The following is a 22,590-nucleotide window of genomic DNA, read 5'->3' as shown; positions in this document are numbered from 1 at the left end:
CTAGCACATTGCCTCCTTGCTGTTCTTTAAATATATATGCACAGTGCCACCTCTTGACCTTCCAGAGGCTGTCTCTTCCTGGGGACACTATTCTGCCGTGTATCCAAATGGCCACTGCCTGACTTCCTGCAAGCCCATAGTTGGATACCAACTTCTTAGTGCCATCTTTCCGAGCCACATGATTTAAAATCACAACTACATTCCCTGTGTTCATCCTGTCTTATTTTTCTCTATAACACTTCCTACCATTTAACATACTACACAGTGTCCTTAACTGTTTTTTTTAACCCCCATGGAATGTAGACTCCATTGAAAGAGTTGTATCTTTTTTCCATGTTGTGCCCCACCATCCTAACTTCAGAATCTAGAACAGTGACTGGTACTGATAGAAACTGATTCGTTGTTTGTTGAATCAAGAAATTTGAAATCAGTTGTGGACAACTGCCTCAATTATGACTTTAACCAGTTGAGATTTCTGCCTGGGGCTGAGTTTTCTTCCTCAGAAGAATGGAGCTCAGCCGATGACAATGAGTACTTGGAGGTGACAAATGCCTGTGGAGCACATGTAATATTTTTAGAAACAAAGAGAAGACAGGAAGAGTTTGGGGTAAGCAATAGAAGTCCTTTGATTTATTTCCCTTTTTAAAAGCAAGGGATAATAATCAATTACTCTGAATCAAGAAAATACATTATTTCATTGATTCTATTTTTTGCCCACATTTTAACATTTCTAACTTTGGAGTGCATCTTTCTACAGTACACAGTTCAGATCCTGTAACTCACCCTGGTGTTTTTTCTTAGAACTTCATAAAAGAATGGGGATATCTTCAAGTAAATGGTGAGAGTCAGTGAAATCCCATGGTGTCCCTTGACACTTTCTTCTGAAGCAATGCTGAGGCAGGAGGAGTATCATCATCACTATACACAGACATCTCAGCTGGCTTCTATTAAATAAACCAGTTCTGAACTCTCATGATCTCCTGCAGAACTGGACATTCTCATTTTGCTTTGCCTTCCTGTTAGGACACTTTGATTTAAGATAATGTCTGAGCAGAGCAGCTACTTTCTGCAATGTCATTTGACCCAGATTGTATGTTTTTATAGCCGGAGCCAATTAGTTAAAGTGACTTTGACTATAATAGGGACCTGTGACATTCCTCAATATTATTGCATTAGTCACCCCAGAACAGTTTGTGGCTTGTGTCTGTAATCTGCCTCTGATTGTGCCTCATTCATCCTGATATTTACATGATCTGTTGCTGTTCTATAAAATGATGGCCTTAAGAGTCCTGAAATTAAACCCTCTCTGATTTTCTTTATTCCCAAACGGCCTTAGCTTTTGATAGAACAGTGTAGATCACCTCTATTGGAGTAATTACTAAAGAGCTTGGACTTGGATTTTTTTCCCCAATTTTTCTTTTTTAATATTTTTTTAACATTTATTTATTTATATGATATAGGCCAAAGGTGCAGAGGATGTGAGCATTCATCAGAGACAGAATGGGGAACAGAACAGACAGACCGAGGAAGCACACTGCTCAGGGGAGCAGCGGGCAGGTCAGGAGAGGTCTGCCGAGCCATGTAGGTCACCTGCCTGGCCAGGGATCAAACATGAGCTCCAAACTGCTGTGCTTTAACCTGTTGTGCCATCAGGGAGGGCCATCAATCTTTCTAATCTATATTAATCAAAAGAATGTTGATCTGGAACTCAGGATATGTGGGTTCCTGTTCCTAAGGATTATGGCAACCCTGGGAAAAACACACCCTCCTCTCGATTCTGTTGAATCAGGAGGTTACTGAAGAGCATCTAGCTTTATGAAGGATTCCTGGAGTGGACTTATGTACCACGCCCAGTGATACTTAACTTCCCAGCTTCTTTCCGTATTCCCAGCACCACAGTGTGTAAGTACCTCAAACACGAGTGATGTGGCTCTCTAGAGGCTGTTTCCCCTCAGCTGTGATGGAACTCCCACTTGTATTCCTCCAGTGCTATTTCCCTGTGCGTCCCTCTCACGTCTTTATTTTTCCTTCAGTACTTCTAACATTGCATTTCTTTTCTGGCCTGTTTTTCTCTTTATGATCATATTGTTTTGTCATTAGCATAAGCCCTACTCTCTTTATCTTGGTACAGTGTGACAGGAAAGTTACCACTTGCTCCAGAGTTTTAAGTACCCAGTTCAGTAGCTTTAAGTACCTCACAGTGTTGTGCAACCATCACCATCACCCACTTCCAGAGTGTTTTAGTTTTTCTTAAACTGTAATTCTGTGCCCACTAAGCTGCCTATCATCCCCTCTTCTCAACCTCTGGCAACCACTGTTCTCCTTTGTCTCTGTGAGTCTGTCTGTTCTGACCTCACCTAAGCTCATGGCAGTGGAATGCCAGTCTCCTCCGTAATGGGAGCTTCTCCAGGTTCCTCCTGTCCCTTTCCTCACTTTTTGCATCTTGTGGCTGGGTAGCCGCTCCCCCACCCACCCAAGTCACCTCATTCCCTCACTCCTCCCTCTGTCCTCCACAGCCTTTACACACTCTTCCTTCTCATCTCATCTATAACTCTTAAATTTCTAATTCATTCTTTTATAAGGTTGTGCTACATTTGCACATGATATAGAACATGTAAGAGCAGGAATAAGCTTCTTTAAAATGTTCCCCCATTGATGTGTCCTTGAATTACTTATGGTAATGTTATTGTAGTGGTTTCATGAATTTTCTATTTACATCTTTTGCTTGCTTACACTTCAATGTGGAATTGAGGAGATATTTTTCTCCTTTTTGATACTGTGATAAATATACAGAACATAAAATTGCCCATTTTAGCCATTTTTAAGTGTACAGTTCCGTAGCATTAAGTACATTTGCACGGCTGTGCAATCATCACAAAGCAGATTTCTGAAGAAGGCTAGCTTCTAAAATGACAGTGCTAGGAGCTGGCCTTGAACAGAGGGGAAATGGAGCTCAACCAGGAAGCAGGACAGGCGAAAGCGGACTGTGTCTGTTTGAAAACTATTGTAGGATTTTTTTTTACATAAATTATTTGGTTATGTGACAACCACTCCTTATCTGGCTTTTTCCTTCTTGATCTTAATATGCACATGTGCACACACAACATACAGTTAACCCTTGAACAGCTCCACCCATGCACAAATGAACTACTCATTCTAACTTTTGACTCCACCAAAACATACGTACTGATAGCCTGTCATCAACCTGAAACCTTGCCAGCAACATCAACAGTTGATTAAGACATATTTTGTTTTATGTATAAAACATACTGTATTCTTACGATAAAGTATGCCAGAGAAAAACACTGCTGAGTACATCACAAGGAAAATACATTTACTGTCCTGTACTTTCCCATGTCATCTGCTGCCTAAAAAAAAATAATAATCCTCATTTAAGTGGACATGCACAGTTCAAACCTTTGCATGAATGCACATGTGTATGGGTGTCTGTAAAACTGAGAAAAGTCAATTTCTTCAATGACAAAGGGTAGAAAGAAGCCTTTGATTTAGCTACAGTGGCATACTAAGCCCTTACTCTGGAACGTGCAAGTTGGAGAGTCCAGTTACCGAGATTTAATGCCAGTTTTTCCCTGTGACCTCAACTATCCAGAGCAGACTGAAGAAGACTATTTTGGGGAAGTTGCGAAGGGTACAAATGCCAACCCTTTAAACATACATACATCAATATCTAGAGCGAGATATTAACAGAAAATTATAAAGACAGTGTATCAAATCTGGAAAGTAAAGTGAAAATTTAAGTCACTCCCAATTCCTACGATTAGCATTCTTACGCATTTCTTCCCGTGTTCCAGGACTTTGAGTTATACTGTAGCAGAGATGAAAGAAAGTTAAAGGTTTCTAAATAAATTACAATGAGTAAGTCTAGATTAAGTTTAAGCCATGATATATAAGCAATAGTGGCTATTATAGGGTACATGGTCATAGACAATGGACCCTCCTTACTTGGGAAAAATAAAACTGCTTACCTCAAAGAGTCTTGCGACAACTAAATTAAATGTATATGTAAATCACCTGGCATTAATCTTAATTCCCTGCACCTCAAAGCTAATATGCATAAAATAGAATGGCCATTAAGAAAATTGTAATGTTGTGGATTTGGGGATATTTGCTTTTGTAAATGGCTCTAGTTGTTTTTTAAAAAATGCCCCAAAATATTAGAACTCAAGATTTTTCAGTTTCTAAGCCCAGAGAATGCATGTGTCACTGTAATATGCACAAGCAACTGGCTTATAAACACAAATCCTGATGGGGTTATAAGAATATCATTGTTCTTCATTTCATTATCCCTCCTTTATTTTCTCATTATTCCTAAATCTCCTTTTCATCCATTTTATTATGCTTATCTGGATTATTTTTCTGTTTTTTTCTCATCCCTCTTAGTACTTTTCAGTTTTCTTTCTCTAGTTTCTTACTAGTCTTCATCTCCCTCCCTTTTAATCTTTAGTCCTGTATAAGTTTTTGTATTTGCATTTCCTCATTTCACATTTTTTCTGTAGCACACACAGCCTAGTGCAAGAGTTAAAGTCTCCCTGGTGGTGTAGGGATTAAGTTTCAGTGCTATCAAGCTGTTACCATCACTGCAGCATGAGTTCGATCCCCCATTAGGAGCTGACCCACATGGTGCAGCAGACCTCAATTGTTTCACCCACTGCTCCTCTTAGTATATTTTAATAGATCTGCCTGTTCTTCCCCCCACTCTGTCTCTGGTGAATCCTCTCACACATCCACCCTACCTCTAGCCCTCACCCCAGTTTCTTGTATGAATAAAAATAAATCTAAAAAAAAATTCTTTTTCTTGCAGTCAGGTTCATGATACCTATCCACTTCTGAAATTTTTGACCCAAACCATGATCAGGAATATTAGTGAATAAATTCTGAAAACAAAATAATAACCATGTCTGCAAATAGTTTGTTTTTCTAATATAGTCATGAGATTCATCACATTTGATATGGTATTTCAGTACCAAGACCTCATGGCCAGTTCAATAGTGTTTGCCGCTTGCCTTCACATGGATTTGTTTGATTTTCCCAATAACCTCCTAATGGTAGGTAAGACCAACCCTGTATTCTTCACTGGGATAACAGGATAGAGATTAAAGGAAGCATGATTGTCTTAAAACCATAGTGGTATCTGGTTGCCAAGTCAAATCTCTAAGCCAAATTTCCTGACTCCAAGGCACAGTCCAGCCCCAGGTCACACCACCCCTGTGTGTCTGCAGCCACATTCCTGCCACTGGATCCAGTGATGGTATTTCAGAATGAATCTTCTGCTCTGAAACCCAGGAAACTATTCCTTTCCTGCCCCTTGATCCACCAACTAAACCTCAAAATAATATTTAGAAACCAATCTGCAGAGATATTATCCACACCACTCTAGCCATAAAAGCTATATTTACTGAGCATTTATTATGTGCCAGCCTCTGCGACTCACATAGGTCAGTCCATATACTCCAATGTGTATGGCCGTGTGAAGTAAGTACCAGAGTTCTTTAGATACATGTGACTGGTAGATGTCTTACCAAACATTACGACAGCTATTTCACAGAAAAATTCATCTACCGATTTAAAGGAAAAGCAGAATTTTGAGATTAAAATAAAATCAAAGTGGAACCAACAAATCTGGCCTCCGAATTCTTCCCTTCTCTGCAGAGACTCACCACCTCTACTATTTACTGAGCTGGAGGACTAGCCCCAAACTGGCACTGAGCAGGTGACATTAAGAAAATAAATCTGTGTATTTCAGATTGCCTCACTGTACTTGGTGCTAAAAGTCTTCTTCACAGAGAGACACAAGTTCTCCTCAAAGTATGGGTAAAACTTCCCAGGAGGATCATAACAGAATTTGGAGATACTACAATGAGAAGAAAGGAAATCCCTCTCCAGGAAGAAGAAACACTAGTGCAAATATCTGATCAGTTAAAGGGGAGCAAGGGGTGGGTGGTAGGTGGGAGGAATCTCATTGCCAAATATAATCCTAAAGAAAAGAAGATAGTCATTACAATAATACTAACTATTATTACTAATATGAAAAGAGAAAGCTTAGTTCTAAGTTCGCTGAAGTTTCCCTTCTGTCTTGAGTGATTCTTCTCTAGAGCCTGCCAGGAGTGCAAGCCTGTAATTTTAATTATCTCTTGGCACATTCTCCTAAAGCAAACAGTCTGCTCAGGTGGTATTTATTACCTGTTCGAAAGAATGCTTATGAATATGCTTCCAACTGCAGCGATCTGCAGTGGGCCTTTTCAAGGACAGAGGGGTAAACCAGAAAACACCTAGGAGAAAAGTTGCTCATTAAGGGAAGGTTTGTTATCCAGGAACATATAATTAAGGTGACAGTCCCAGCTTCTGTGACAGCTAGCACTCGGGTGGTTGTTTGATTGCTGTGTGGGTCAGGGATCAGCTCTTGCTACAAGATGTAGGCACATTAGTGTGTTAGTGAACAGGTTAGAAAGTAAATTACAGCTGCCTTTCTCAAGCACATTACTGTCGGTCTTCATTGTTTTGTTTTTACTGTACATCAGCAGGACTGTGGCTTCTGAAGACTTTGTATGACAGGTGAGGCATTTTATCCTTTGAGTAAACAGTAATCATGGTGTGAAGAAAGTGGGGCATTGGAGAATTTTCCCTATTCTTTGAGAATTCCTCTCTTCCTTTTTAGTTTGCTCCAAGGGCTCATTGGGGATACATATATTAAGCCCTTTAAATAGTTCATAATAAATCTTTGTCTCAGGCTGATTCTGACAGTTTTTTAAAGAGTCTTTTAAGAGAGAATCCTCAATCATTTGTTAATCCATGGGGTGATCTTCAGACTTCAGGAAAAAAAATAACAGCCAGGGCTCTTGAGTAGTGAAAATACAATGTAGGAAATATATATATATATATAGAAAATCCCAAGAATATCATCCTACTGAGATTACATGTTCTGCATGTACCTAAATGCCTCTTTCTTCCCAAAGCCACAAAAGAGAAAAGAAAATATTTGTCAAATTTGTAAGGCTTTTTATTGATATTTTTCACATTTTCAAACTAGCACACATCTCCTAAAACGTTAAACTTCCAATCATGTAAGAAAGGATATTCTTCTTAAAGCAAACTAATTCTCATGGCAGAGTGATGACTTCTTCTTTGCCCTTGTACCCCTCTAAGGCTATTTCTGTCTACCCCTAAATTATTTACATATACACTACTATTTTACTGATCAGAGTGGAGCATTCCACTTTTGGACAAAGGTTTGTTGATATTGGTTATTAGTGTCAGCAACAACAACAAAAAAACTTCAAAGGGCAACACAGATGGTCTTTATTTTGAAAGCCCTAAGTTATTTTCTTTATTTAGTTTCTGCTTTAAATATAAACTTATTCAAGATGCTCATAATAAAATAATTTAACTTATAATTTTACTATGCCTGATTTTAGCAATAATAAATCATTGCAACACTTACCAAGAGAGTTAAAAATTATCCTCCAAGGCGAATAACTAATATTAGTCATCACTGTATCACCTATGAATTCTTTGTGCAATGAGTAGAAAACATTCTGAAGTCTCTCTACAGAAGTAAAACGTACCCAATCTCAAATTTTTATGCATATACATCATTTACTCTTTCAGGGGATCTTATTTAGATGTATTTGTTTTTGCTTAGAACTGAAACAAAGATGAAATTTGAGAACACGGGTCATAGGAGGAACACATGAGGATGAACATCACAGCAGTATTTTCTCCATATATGTGATTTGGACCTTTATGTCTTTTCTAAAATGCAGCTTCTCAAACTATTGAAACAGACTAAGAACTTTCTAATGACATGCAAATGGAGTTTGTTAGTAATAAATACAATAATAAAATGGAGTAATGGGCAAAGGACAGCCTACTGTTATAGATAGATTCATTCTCACATAAGGTCAAATAATTGAAGACCCAGAGCAAGGGCAACCATAAATACCTGGAGTCCCTGCAGTTGAGAGGATTAAGCACCAAACAATTAGGACAAATGCATTGGTTGCGTTCAGCTGCCAGGCAACGAGGAATATGTGGTGCTAGTTCTTTAAATACTTATTTGGCATTATAGAATACACAGCTTAGACCCAGAAGCCATCTGTTATGATGCGAAATTGTGGATGTTAAAAATATCAAGTGTGTTATCAGAGTTCTATGTGAATCAGGGGAAGGGACAAGAACTAATAGTTTTGCTTAGTACTCAGTTGGAGAAAAGGCCGTATCTACCACATTTTCCCTATTACCAATAGCAATAGCCTTTGTTTGTTTTTTTAATGAATAAAGACAGGGTAATTCTATAGCACAGCTAATTGCAAGTAGGTAAATGGATTTTAAAAGTGACTTTTTTTGTACTTACCATGTGAGAAGATTATGCCGTCTCAAAGAAAATATACAAATAATCTAATGTTGAGCTCTGATATGGAAATGAAGCTTACCAAAATATTATAATACACAAATAACAATGTCAGATTCAGATACAGAAATAATGCCACACATCTATTAGCTGACCAAGACCAGAATGATAAAATCTTATGTTCCTCCAGTAAAGCAAGTCTGCTTCTTACAAAAGATTACAAAAGACTTTATTCAGGTACTAAGATGGAGCAGTGGTCACTGAAACTATTGAGATCATCAGAGAGAGTACATTTGCTTAATTAAATCTGTCAAAAATAGATATCCATTAGCAAAATAACAAATATAGATAATTACTAGGGTATCTCCCATTTCTGGCTTCTGTGAATTATCACAAAGTATAAATAACTAATTCCCCAATAAATAGCCCTCACCCCTTTATCAATGATGGATTTAACATAGTACTTCTACATAAAAATATTTTGAAAAATAACCACTTTAAGATGTATTGGAATAGAGCCATAATAAAACCAACATATTCTAATGTCTGGTGAAATTGCTTCTATATGATAAAAATTAATAAATAAATAAATTAGCAGAAGATAACAACTAGGAGATATGTGTGAGACTACAACCCAGGTTCTCTGCCACAAGAAAATAAACATCAGACATTGTGCTAGGCCCGAAGCAAAGAAGGCAGACTTGAAAAAGCCACATCATCACACCAATATTCACCTGGATCTTCAATTGTTGCTTATTTCTCTAACACTCTCCAGTCAGAAAGTTATGGCCATACAGAACTTTCTCTTTCAGACAACTACATTTCAGACCAGCCTCTGAACTCTCCATTCTTCCTTCGTGTTGACCCCATGACTGAGCTCCCACATGCCTCACCTTGTGCCACATGGCTATTATGCCACTCATTCTTCAAGAAGCAACGTTGCAAAATTTAGCAATGAAAATACAGAACTCCCAGTTAAATTTGAAAGAAGAAAACAGCCATTGTTGATCTGACATTCAAGCCCAGCAGGGTACTTTACATTTTACCTGACAATCTTAATTAGGAATAAACTCTCACAGCACTAGCTTTTCCACAAGCTCCTCTTTTGCGACTTCACCCTTATTGAAACCTTTCTCCTTCAAGGCCAGAACTCTGGAACCCCCTGGAGTACAGGCCACGAATCTTGTGTGTCCATCCTTCCACCCACTTGCTCCCTCTGCTGTGTCCACACCATCATCACTCCACATTATCTTTTACCAACTGCCCCTTTCAAAGTAAATAGCATTCTTTTTTTTTCACTGTTATCAGTGTCAACACCCACATCACTCACCTACCTCCTACCGTGACGTCAGCTCATACTCTGCAATCTCCGTGGGCCGCGGTCTCCTCCAGGAGGCATGAGATGCCAGGTGAGGGTGTCCAGGCTAGGTACTATTCCTAGGTACTATTCCTAGTGTACACTTCCCTGGCCAAACCACAAACTCATGCTTTTACCTACCTTGGGAGTCTTCATATCTTGACCTTTAACTGTGCTTCTTTGTAAAGATCCCAAGCATCTGTTTAAAGCAAAATGAGAAAAGCATTCCAAGTTATAAGAGCAGTGAAAGACGTCACTAAAGGGAAAAATCTAGATTTTGCTACATAAAACTTTTAAAATGTGTACTGTGTCACTGTGCATCATCAGCAGAAGTGAAAGACAAATAAATGGGGGAATATTAGTAACAAAAGTTAAAGATAGTAACCTTAAATTATGTAAGTTCCTCATTTAATTTAATTTAGTATGAAAACCCAGTTGGAAAATAGAAGACATAAATATGTGATTGACTTCACAACATTCAAAAGGGCAATAAGTATGTATTAAACAATTGTTAATTTCATTAGGAATAAAAATGGAAGTTAAGCACATGTGTTTACATATAGTTTGTCAGTAAAGTGCTGCTTTCATACCTACTGCTAATTTAGTATTTTTATCAAATAAAAATTATGATGACAATTACTATGATCATCATCAAATATTGTTGATAAACATGTAAATTGACACAGCACAACTTTTCTGGGAATCAGTTTGTACATATGAGCTTTCAAAAGAAAAATGTTCTTTCTCTCTGACTCAGTAATTTTCTTGCTAGAAATCCACCCTAAGAAATAAGAAAATTGAAAGGAAATTAATTTTAAAAAATTAATCACCATGCAGTGAAACATTATACAGCTGTAAAAAATGGCATATTTTTAAACTGATGTATTAGTACAGACAAACATCAACACAATATTTTTAAAAAAGTTGATTTGCAACCAAGGCCACTGGAGCCCCACCATTCTTTTTTTTTGTCTTGTTTTGTTTTTATTTATTTATTCATACAGAACAGAGGTATAGACCAGAGGTACAGGGGCAGTGAGAGGATTCACCAGAGACAGAGTGGGGAGCAGAACAGGCAGATTGACAAAGTACACTGCTGAGGGGAGCAGCAGGCGGGTCAGGAGAGGTCTGCCACGCTATTGTGGGTCACCTCCGGGGTGGGGGATTGAACTCGAACTGAGGCTGCTGCAGCTAGCTTGCAGTACCCTTACCCATTGGGCCACCAGGGAGAGCCCATTTGAACTTTTTTTTAACATTAACAGATATGAGAGACACAATTATGACCCCAATTTTGAAATACATAAATTACTAGTAAATATGACCCACAAAGCATGTTAGTGTTAATACTGACATGAAAGGGTTACTGGGGATACTTACTATTTTCTTATTCCAAATGTCCAGTGAACATCGAAATATATACACATGTATTTATATATGGTCATTAAAAACTTCAGTATAAGCAATAAGCAACATTCTCCCAAATCACTCTCTGAACAAAGCCCCCATAATTTGGCTGCCCTCGGTGGTTTCAGCCCTGGCCCTCTATTTTCTTCCATCTCCCTAGCTCATCACTCTGTCAGTTTCTTGTCTGTCACTTGCCTTTTTTGGTTGCGTATGGTCAGTGGAGCTACTCATCATCCCACTCCTTTTTTCTCAAATTTTATTACCTTGTCAGTGGGCCCTGACTGCATCATTTGGGGAGTACAATTTTACACTGCCATATGTGCAATGCTTCACTCACCCTCCACCAAAACTACAATGCCAGCCTCCCCCAGCTCCCTGTAACCAGTATACTATTTGGAAGCTAATTATTTTTGCTGTACATCATTTTTTTTTTTTTTTCAGTTATGTGTAGTCCATAAATGAGTGAGGTCATCAGGAACTGTCTGTCTCTGCCTTACTGTTTTTGCCTATCTCTTAACCCTTGGGAGTCCCTCACATACACCCCCCACCATTGACTTTCCTTCCTTCCATTGTGCTCCCACACCTGGGAACATCTCATGATTGTAAGTGTTGCCTAGAAAAACCACAAAGTCATTATCATTAGGGTGCCCTAGAAAGTTAATGCTGCTAAATTCAAACCATTCAAATTTTAGCCACTATGCAATCTTTCTTACTCTATCAACGACACTTGCTTTTTTTCCTTCTCACAATTCTCTTCTACCACTTTTTTATGTAAGCAACCTTTGCTTCTCTAAAATTTAGTAGTTCACCATTCTCATGGCATTCCTCTCTTTCTCGCAGCCTTCTTTTTCCTCCCCTCATTTCACTCTCTATTTCTATTTAAATGACACTTAGGATTTAAATTCTTCTATGAGCATTTGCAAGGTAGATGGCATTGAGCTCTTTCCTTTCCATCTGCAAACATCCTCAGGCCCTAGCTTCATCACCAAAATTCATGAAAGGAAAGTCGATCATTTACTTTTTCAATCTTTATGCCACTTTTCTACTTAAACTGCTGGCTCTGGAGACCCCAAAGACCTGGCAGCACTAGTGGGCAAATCTGGAAAGGCACAGGGCATAATGGACAATTCTGAGATATTACCTCCCTTCTTTTCCCACAGGTCAAGTGACACAATGAAGACAAATAATTTATTTCCATTTTGGACAATAATTCAGTGGGTAACATTGCTAGTATTTCTTTGTCACTAGTGCACATTGCTCAGATGATAGTTTTTGTAAGTCATGACTGGAGTCATAAGGTCAAGGTGCAAATCGTGAGCACAGGTGGGCTGTCTTCACCCAGCTAGCCACTCTACGCCAGCCTCCCCACAAATGCCATCTCAGAGAGGCGCCATGACCACACACCAAATTCAGCATTCCTCATCTCCAGCCCTAGTCCACATTGTCCTTTATAATATGTATCACTACCCAAAATCATCATATATATTTTTGCTCGTGCTCCAAAATGTTTGTGCTCTTATGATGGTCTCAGCCCATTATAGATCATCAATAAGTATTTGATTTAAATGAATAAAGAATAAGTGAGTTATAATAAAACATTTGATAGGTGCAGTTTAAAATGTATACACCTTCGGGCCATGTGCTATCTAAAGACAAGAAGTCCTAGGGATAAGCAGAAGATCAATGTTAAAAATTGAAAAAGTTTGCTCTCAGGCCACACGCCTACATGAGTTTGACTTTGTGTATCAATGGTTTGAATCACCGCCTCATTTTTCAGCCAACACTGCATAACTGTTTCTCATCACATGGTGTTGTTGCAGTTAGTCAGAGAGCTTTAAAGCAATAAAAAGACAGAATGCATATGTGTGTGTTTGCGAGTGCAGCCAGACTCTTCTATATAGCTCCATCTTAAAATACAGTATGCCAACAACATCTGCACCTGAGGTGGAAATTTGGCCAGAATGCTCAGAAAATAAACATGGCAGGTCAGCTCAACACCAACCACCAGTTACTGTCCCATGGATAGGCTGCATGGAAGATCCATGTATATAAAATAGTATATTAAAGTAAACTTACAGAAGCAAAGAGCAATCATTGCAACCATAATTTTTTCTTCCTCTTTGGGATTCTAATTTTAAAAGCATTAAAGAAGACAGCTGCTCATGCTGTGATACGCGCTAAACAGCCTGAAGGATGGAAAAAAATATATTTGTAGCTCATAATAACTATTGACCTTTCTGATATACAATGTTCTCTGTGTTAGCTATTCGGTTCTATCAACAGTGAAGATTGAACATGACTTTTTAATAGAAAACATGGGGTTTCGAGCTGCCTTCGCAAAGGTGTTTATGTATTGTTATTTTGTTTTATACTACAAAGACTAAGTTCTGATACCCTTTGTCTGACATCAAGTTTGTCTTTAAAAAAAAAAAAGAAAAGAAAAGAGAAAAGTAAAAGAGAAAGAGTAGAAGGAAACCAAAAAGGGCCGGGGGAGAGCCTCAACGTTATTGAGTATGTTTTATACGAGGAATTGGCTCATAAGCACTTTATAGTAGTGATAAAAGCATTGCCACACTCGATCCCATACACAATATTGGAAATGGAATCCGAGCAGCATCCCTGGAGGACAGACTATATTTTCCCCCAGAATAGATCCCTCAAGTGGCAACATTTACAGGAGGCTCCAAAAAGATTTAAAATGCTGCAGTATTCCCATGGCGTGTCTGGTGGGGTACACAGCCTGCTGTGGACCGGGCCGCCTCGCAAGGCATGTCCTGCTCTCAAAAGCTCTCTTTGCAATACCAGTTTTTCGCCTTGAACCTCCTCGTTGCTTAGTAGTTGTATATAGAAACACCCACTGGTAGCAGCTTGACTCTGACACTGTGTGTATTTCCCCAGAGTGGTATCATCCAAACACCAACTGTGGAGCAGCAGGGAGCAGCCAAACACTCTCCTCTCCCTCAGGGGACAGCCTCACCAAGCAGCAACCCCTGCCAGGCGCAGGGAACCTGAAAGGCAACCTCTGGCATTGTGATTCTCCTCTGTGGCAGGCTCAGATTACGGGGAGTCTGTGCTGCTGACAGGTGGCAGGAGTTGGCAAATTATTGTATTTTTCCTTCTTTATTTTGGCGGATTATTTTTAATGTTACTTTGAAAGAAGTTTATGACATCATTATTGAACCACAATTATTTTCACAGCTATGCTCTAGAGTTTCTGTTAATGATTCACAAGTTTCTAAACAAAGCTGAAGACGAACAACTGAGTGGGAGCAGGAATCAGCCCTAATGAGACTTAAATAAATTTGTTTTTTTCATCGTATTCCAGAGCAAGCACTGAAGCTGATAGAGACGGAATGCTGAGCTGGAGCTTAATGGCTGGGACACTATTTATGTGAAAACAAGTTGTGGTGCAGCTTGTATGCGCGAGGGAGGTGGGCAGTGTCTGGTCATCAGTGGCCGAGGGGCTTAGTCTAGTGCGCTGAGGGCCATCTTCTCCTTCAGTGTTGCCTTAAATTGTAGGAAAGGTCAGGGCAGAAGGAACGAAATCAACTCCCAACGGACAGAGAACAAAGTTCTCTGATTCTAAAGGAAATCAGGCCAGTCTTCCTTTAACTACCAGATCCACTGGTCCATGACTCTCAACATAACACTTTGTGAAAAGTGTTTTCTTAGAGAGGAATACAGGAAGGACAAAATGATTCTCTTGTCTTAAAAAAAAAAAAAAAAAAAAAAAAAAAAAAAAAAAAAAAAAACTTAAGATGAGTTATTTGGTATGAGAAAGTTCAGGGAGAAGTAAAACATTTTAATATATATTTTTAAAGAGTTATTTATTCATTCAGAACTGGGGTACAAGCCAGAGGTGCAGGGGTGGTGGGAGGATTCACCAGAAACAAAGTGGGGAGAACAGGCAGATCTATGAAGTACACTGCTGAGGAGGACAGCAGGTAGATCAGGAGAGGTCTGCCATGCCATGTGGGTCACGTCCAAGGCGGAGATGGAGCTGGCACTGAGGTGGCTGCAGCCAGCTTGCTGTGCTGCGTCCTAACCCATTGCGCCACCAGGGAGGGCTCAGTAAAACATTTTTAAATATATATATATATATATATATATAAGCTTTGTTCAGCATGCAAAATGAGTGCCTAGGCACCTGCAGAGAATGAGAAGAACAGGAAACAGACACAACAAAAGATAAGGAAGATAACATGTTGGTCTTTCAAGATTTCAGTCTTATAGATGACACTGTTGATAGTACCTTTTGCAAATTGCACATTTTAAAAAAATCAATTGAGCATTTACTTTTGAAAACATAAACCCTACTTGCAAAATTCATGACTGAAGTCAGTTCCCCTGAACATGTGAATTCACCAGGTATTGACACACTGGGTGATATACTCCTCACGTTCCCATGAGTCTCAGCCAGGCACATAATCATCACAAATCAAAACAGCTGTTTTATAAAACAACTCCCATTCTAAGCATTAACCAGGCCCGACCCTAGTCAGCTCAGAATTCAGATGATATGGGGCATGTTTAGGGAAGTGCGGCCATATATGGTTTTTATAATTGTTATCCGTCTTCCTGTTACACCAAATATTGACAGCTTTTTAAAAAATGAAAGTTTTTGGGCCCTTCCTGGTGGCTCAGTGGGTTAAAGCACAGTGCTAAGAAGCTAAAGCACTTCAGCATGAGTTTGATCCCTGCCCCAGAGGACACCCACATGGCACAGCAGACCTCTCCTCACATACCCGCTACTCCCCTCAGCAGTTTACTTTGTTCATCTGCCTGTTCTACTCCCCACTCTGTCTCAGGTTAAGCCCCTCACTGCTCCCACACCTCTGGCCTATAACCAAGTTCTGTATGCATAAATAAATAAATCTTTTTAAAAAATGAAAGTTTTCTCACATGGTTTCTGCAGATGTGGATCCAACAGCAGTTTATGTGAGTAATTCTGGCTCAGGATCTCTCCTGAGGTTGAGGTGGAGATGTCAGTAAGAGCATAGACTCAGGACACAGGACTGAGGAAGAAGGGTAACCTTTAAACACACTGTATAGCTGTTAGTAGGAAACTTCAAGTCCTCACCAACTATTGGCCAGAAACCCCAATTCCTTGCTACACTGACTTTTCTAAGAAAAGAAACGACTTGTCAAATTTCTCATAGACACATACTCATTCTTCAGTTCTAAAAATAGATCAGTATCTACCAAAACTGACAGCATATGCAGTTACAATTTGGCTTTACCAAGATAATTGCAAAATGAACCAACGTCACCTCCTTGTTCCTCTCCTTGTGTTGTGCAAGTTGTTTTGGATGTTGGAATTTTTTGGGCATTTTCATTTGTTTCAGATGCACAGGACATCTGAAAAAGGAATAACTAACTCGTTTAGTCAATGAAGTGGAAAAGTATATTTAATGTTATATCTCAACAACCTGTCCCAACACCTCTTCTCCTTTAAAGAAAATGCCTGTTTACTAATGTTTTCTCAATCTTAATTTTTCTTTCCCCATCTCGCACATCAGAATTCAGTCATTCAAACCCTTCAAGTGAAGGGCTCTGATACTAACATTGCACTGAAAGCATTTGAAGTGCACGAAGAAAGACCCTCTATGTTTTGGCCTCGTGCACTTGTAGAGATCCTGGAGAAAATATTGGAAGTGTTCAAGATGCATCTGGCCCTGGGAAATAGACAGTTTTCTGCCACCTCTTTCTCCCCCATCATGTCCTGCCTTGACTTCATATGGAAGGAACAACTTCAATACCAGACATAGAATAACATATTATGGTGATCTTCACCAATGTAATAATTATTATTACTTTTGCTGTAAACTGTTCTGTAAATTTTATAAAATATGCAAAAAATGGCATTTCAAGAATGGACATAATTTAGTTTTTATAAAGAATAGAGGCCCCTGAGAGAATTCTGCAAAAATTGATTCCTCAACTTTCAGTTAAGTAGATCTTACTTTTGTCTTTGTTCTTAGCAGCCTTGTTTATAATTTATAGTCAAAACTGGTTACATCAGGTCTTTGACCACTTACTCCATCTTTACCCATAAATTTTTCCTATGCGGCAAATAGCAGATAGACTCTCTGAATCCCAAATTTCCCAAATTTCTCAGCAGAACATGCAGCTATCATGACCTGGCCCAGAAAGCTCACAGGAAACCATTTGCTGTCTAAAGGGACTTTTCTGGTTCTACCGTTTTTCTTTCTCTTTTTTTAAAGGTTTATTTATTTGTGCATACAGAACTGGGGTACAGGCCAGAGGCTCAGGGGGCGGTGAGAGGCTTCATCAGAGACAGAGTGGGGAGCAGAACAGGCAGATCAATGAAGTACACTGCTGAGGGGAGCAGCGGGCGGGTCAGGAGAGGTCTGCCACGCCATGTGGTCACCTCCAGGGCAGGCGGGAATCGAACTCATGCGGAAGTGGCTTTAGCTTCTTAGTGCTGTACTTTAACCCGCTGCGCCACCAGGGAGGGGCCCTCTACCATCTTTCTACAGCACCAGTACGAAAGATATTTTCCTCACTACTCCATCCTATCTTAACGTACCCTCACACCCCCCTTCTCCACTAACTGCCGCAAATCACCGAGGTCAGGCTGCCTTGGCGGCTCTCCCAGTAGCACCCTCATCAAAATCATGCTTCTCACCTGACATTTGAAAGCTTCCCTCCTAATGTGGCTGCTCTCATCTGTCACATGCAGATAATGTCTTTTTATTTGAGAGACACCATTGTCAGAGCTGGGAGAACCAAAGTGTACGTGCTAGCCCTTGAAGAAACGTGGCCCAGTTGTGGTGAGTGTGGAGACTGAGCAGCCTGTTACTTCCGCCCCTCTCCTCAGAACTAGGAAATCAGGGCCCTCCCTGGTGGCGCAAAGAGTTAAAGCGCAACACTATGAACTGGCCACAGCCACTTCAGCCTGAGTTTGAGCCCCAGCCCCGGAGGTGACCACATGGTGTGGCAGACCTCTCCTGACTCGCCCGCTGCTCCCCTCAGCAGTGTACTTCGTTGATCTGCCTGTTCTGCTCCCCGCTCTGTCTCTGGTGAACCCTCTCACCGCCCCTGGGCCTCTGGCCTGACTCCTGTTCTGTATGCATAAATAGAATCTTTTTTAAAAACACTAGGAAACCTGACAGATCTAAGCAGAAATCCGCATCAGAAATCAAACCCTTTTCTGCAGTTGCCTCTTGTCCTGAACCCCACCCTCACCCCATGGCCCCTAAGACCCCTGCACTCTTGAAATAAAGCTTGAGAACCAGTATAGATTCTAAATCTCAGCTTCAATGGGGTAAACCTGGTCTGAGCATTCCTCTCACACCAGTTGTCCAGGGTTTAATTAAAGTTGCCCTTGCATGTTTAGGCAAATGCTGGAGGAGCACTTTGGCGGGCACTGTGCTGGTCACCTTACTCAGGGCAGAATGTAGGGTTCAACCTCCACAGTTACTGCAGAGTTTGTGTCTCGTGTTTTGTCACCCAGTGAGAAGCACCCGGGTTGTGGTCTCTCGTGTGCACCCCGAGTCTTTTACTCTGCAGCTCCTCACGCTGCAAACAATCATGATCTCGAGTGATCCCTGAATTACCCTTCTACAGCTAGTTGGCTCCTTCCTTACTGGGTGGGGGCAGCCAGGACCTGAGCCCTAAAACATATTCACTTCTCGGGGAAGTTTCATTTTTCCTCAGCTATTGCAAACACGATCTTGCTGAACAGAGCTGAATTTTTAAGGCTGAGTTTGTGGTATGGATTCTGATGGCTTCACGTTCCTTCAAGTCTCTGTGGACCAGTGCCAATAAATGTGAAAGGGACAACAGTAGATTGGCATACTTTTCCATTTCCACCAGGATGAAAAACTGCTATAAATTAAGTCTAACCTTAAATGTATAATCTGTCCTTGGAAGGAAAAAAAAAAAAAAGGATATAGCATCTTCAAGCTCTCGGCATCCCTTACGAGAAAAAAATTGGTTCTAAGGGTCTCTGATCTTGTGTTTTAGTAAAATAGAACTGCACGGCTGACTGACAGTTCTGATCTAAAGCATTTACGTTTAAGTTTTGATCTCTCTGCTTTTGATTAAAACTAATGAGCTCATTTAATTCAAAATGGGAATCTCTGATAAGAGAAATAAGGTTGATGTGATTGGATTAGAGGGGCAAATTAAACTCTTAGAGCAGAAGTTTGTGCTTATATAGTGTATTAAAAAGCTGTTGGCGTATTATGGCGTGTTAGATGATGAGAAAAATTTCATAGTAATTCATATTTAATCAGAAGAAATGAAAGTACTAAATATAACATGGCTCTGCTTTTCCCTCGAGTGATAAAAAGCTGTACATTTAAAATGACACCAGATCCATGCTCTCTAAAATAAGAGAGAGAGAAAATCTTAAGAGAGATGCATAAGAAAGGGACATTTGTCAGTGGTTCCATCACCCCAAAATAGACATGCCATATATATAGGAAAATAAAGTCTTATTAAGGCAATACAAATCCAAGAGACATCCCAGACCACAAATAGCATGGGATCTGTGGCAGCCTTTCTCCTTTCAGCTAAGCATCGGGTTTGATTTCAAGAGAAAGATTTCTTTCCCTTAGAAATATATGGAATCCTCTTTATAATTTGAAGGGTTTTTTGCCTGTTTGTCTTTATTTTGAACTCTTTTCAAATACAGTTAATTCTTAAATCTTTTTACTATGCATGTTTCTTTATCCTTACAACAGAGAAAAGAAATTCTATGTGCTGTGGACAATTTTGTCTTTACCATAAGGAAAAGTTTCAGGTATTGTAGAAGAGTAAAATTAGTGTTTGTCAGGCTGAAAACCCCCAAATTAATTCCTTTACTGAAGGTACTTTATTTTTAAAGAGCTATACCTTGCCTCCTTTCCTGTTTGCAAAAAGGTGTTTTCAGAATAGCACAACTGCAAATCACCATTTTAGTTTCATAAATAGAAACATACTTTACTGAATCTAAAACCATATAAAAGGAATAACTACTTTGTTTAAGAGAGAAGACTATTATGTTCTCATACCAGTAAAGATGGGAAAACAGACACACTTTCCCATTTGGATGGGGGGGATGAGGGCAAGTTGCTGATCGTGATGGGAAGTTGAGTTTTTTTCCTCTACCTTGTCTGCCCATCCCATCTCAGCCCTTGATCAGCTGAAGACCTCATGCTCCTTATTCTCCCTAATGAAGGAAACCAACTCAGGAGGACTAGGATACTGACCATGATTTGACTACCCAATTTTGATGGGTTTGTGGTCCTCAGAACTCTGTTAGGCAAATGATACAAGGGGTTCACAAAAACAGCAAAGAAAAAAATCTTCCTTTCCTTCATCAGAAATAGCTTTGCCTATATTTTGGTTAACCACATAGGTCTATGGGGTCCTAAATGCAGTTACCTAGCTTCAAGATGTGCTAAAATGGCTTACTCTTAGACCTCATTTAGGGAGCTATAAGAAGTTAAAAGTCTTCAAAAGTTCTTGCTAGAAACTGCAGTGGTGTTACCTTGGATGAATTAATTTTTCTTTTTTATTTTCTGCAAAGTAAACATTTTCTAAATGAGGCAAATTGATTACTACGCTCTTAGCACCCTTCAGTCATTTATTTTTAGTGAACTCAAGGATTGCACCTGAGCAATAACTATGAGAAGCTGTGTAGAGATCTAAATCATAAGTGTATGTATTTTTGTATTCTTCAGTGGAGTCGACCAGCCCCAGTCTGCTAACCACTGACAACACCCTTGAGCGATCCTTTTTCATCCGAATGAAATCTACCCTGACCAAACGCGGTGTGCACATCAAGTCATCAGGATATAAGGTAAGTTGGGCACTGGAAGGGGAGATAATTCTGTCTCAGGTCAGTTCCAGATTATTTGCATTTCTAGTACTTTTGGTTCACGTCATGAATATGTGATGTTGAGCAGCCCAAAGGGGCTCTCTTTTTATCTTAAGATAGGAGCCTTATTCCACTTCTCATTCTCACATTCAGACATTGCTGATTCGCTGAATGTCTCAGTAGAGCATCTGATGTTTAACATTCTTGTTAGCAGTAATACACCAAGTGTTATAGCTCTTGCTCAAAATTCATTTTGATGAAGGTGTACCAAATTCATGTCAGTCCTTGAGATGAGCATTCTAGAACTGCCCTTACAGTTCTCCCACTTCCTCCTTCTCCACTTCTCCCACTCCCCCCTTCACTCTCCCCTTTCTCTCTAGAGAAAGACTTTTTCCATCTTAATAGCATCTTATATGTAAATAGGAAAAACAAGTTGGAAATCAGAAATCTCCCCTTGAAAATGAGTTATTGACCATTCAGTCATAATAAGTCGACACACCTAGACTATTAATAGACAGAACAAATGTTCCCCCACAAAAACACAGACCAAGTGTGGAGTCATAATCTATATTATCATCACTTTAAAGTTAAGGACATGGGGACTACACATTAGGGGAGCAAACCAATCACTGTACAAAAATGAACAATGTTATAAGAAAATAAAAATTTTTTAAAATACTACAGTATTTTAGAAGGATATAAAAGCCTTCTAATCTTAGGAGATTTCAATCCTTCAGTTACTATAACATATAAATGAAGACTTCTGAAATTTATGAAATGCTTTGGCAACCTAACTCTCATCAATTTTAGAATTTAGGATGACTGTTGCATTGTCAGACATGCAAAAATTGTTATTATCAGGCCTTCAAAACCTCCATAAGTCATTAGGAGACTAACAGCTGCATAAAAGTTAGAGCTCTTTGACGACAATTCTTCAGGAAAAAAAAAAAAAAGGTAGGGAAGCAGGCCTTTCCAAGAACGACCTTTAGCTGAGCTGTCCTGCAGTCTGAAAGGTGCACGCAGGGCATCCTTGACCTTTAACAGCTGAGGCACCTGGGCCGATCCACCTACAGTGAAGCTGCTACAAAGGGAGATGTTGGCCACATATAGATACAGAAAGTGGACTCTATCTGGAGGACCATTTCGAATTTTCCTGCTTTGTTAAACTTAGAGTATTTATTAGTTGTTTACTGTGTAGCATTGGAATTCTAGATGCAGACTGCAGATGTAGTGATCCATTTTACTGAACTGCTACATCTTCTCTGCATTTCGTGTTTTGAAGGAATAATAGGGTCTCCTTTCAGCTGTTTTCTGTGTATCAGCATAGTTTGTCTTTTCTGCTTTCCAAGGTTGTCAGGGGGAGGGGGTTGGGAGACTCCCAGGAGGGTGGGAGAGTGAAGTGCAGCTTGGAAAAAACACTATTTAGTATAATATAGGAGAATTTAATTGTCAGTAAAAAATCACTTTTTAACAAACTAAAGATTGGCAAGTAAAAATTTGGATTTGCAAAAATGTGGAACATGTGAAGAAGTTGTTTGAGTTCCAGCCTAAACTGAGAGCATGTGGCTAAGGGTTCTGTTTATTCTGCCACCCGAGCATCTCAGTAAAGCTGTTTTGTTAAGTGACCTGATT

At 39.6% G+C, this 22,590-nt stretch overlaps 1 protein-coding gene across 1 annotated transcript in view; it reads left to right on the top strand.

The window, feature by feature from the left end:
- NPAS3 (neuronal PAS domain protein 3) overlaps positions 1-22,590 on the top strand; it is an 821,118-nt gene that overhangs the window by 736,155 nt on the left and 62,373 nt on the right. The window contains exon 7 of the mRNA XM_012724628.1: positions 20,822-20,940. Coding sequence (XP_012580082.1) covers positions 20,822-20,940 — 119 coding nt within the window. The remainder of the gene's footprint in view (positions 1-20,821; positions 20,941-22,590) is intronic.

The sequence above is a fragment of the Condylura cristata genome, unplaced genomic scaffold (assembly GCF_000260355.1).
Source record: "Condylura cristata isolate star-nosed mole 26May11 unplaced genomic scaffold, ConCri1.0 scaffold00013, whole genome shotgun sequence".
NCBI lineage: Eukaryota > Metazoa > Chordata > Mammalia > Eulipotyphla > Talpidae > Condylura > Condylura cristata.
The sequence above is the reverse complement of the archived record's forward strand: the minus strand, read 5'-3'. Positions and strand labels throughout refer to the sequence as shown.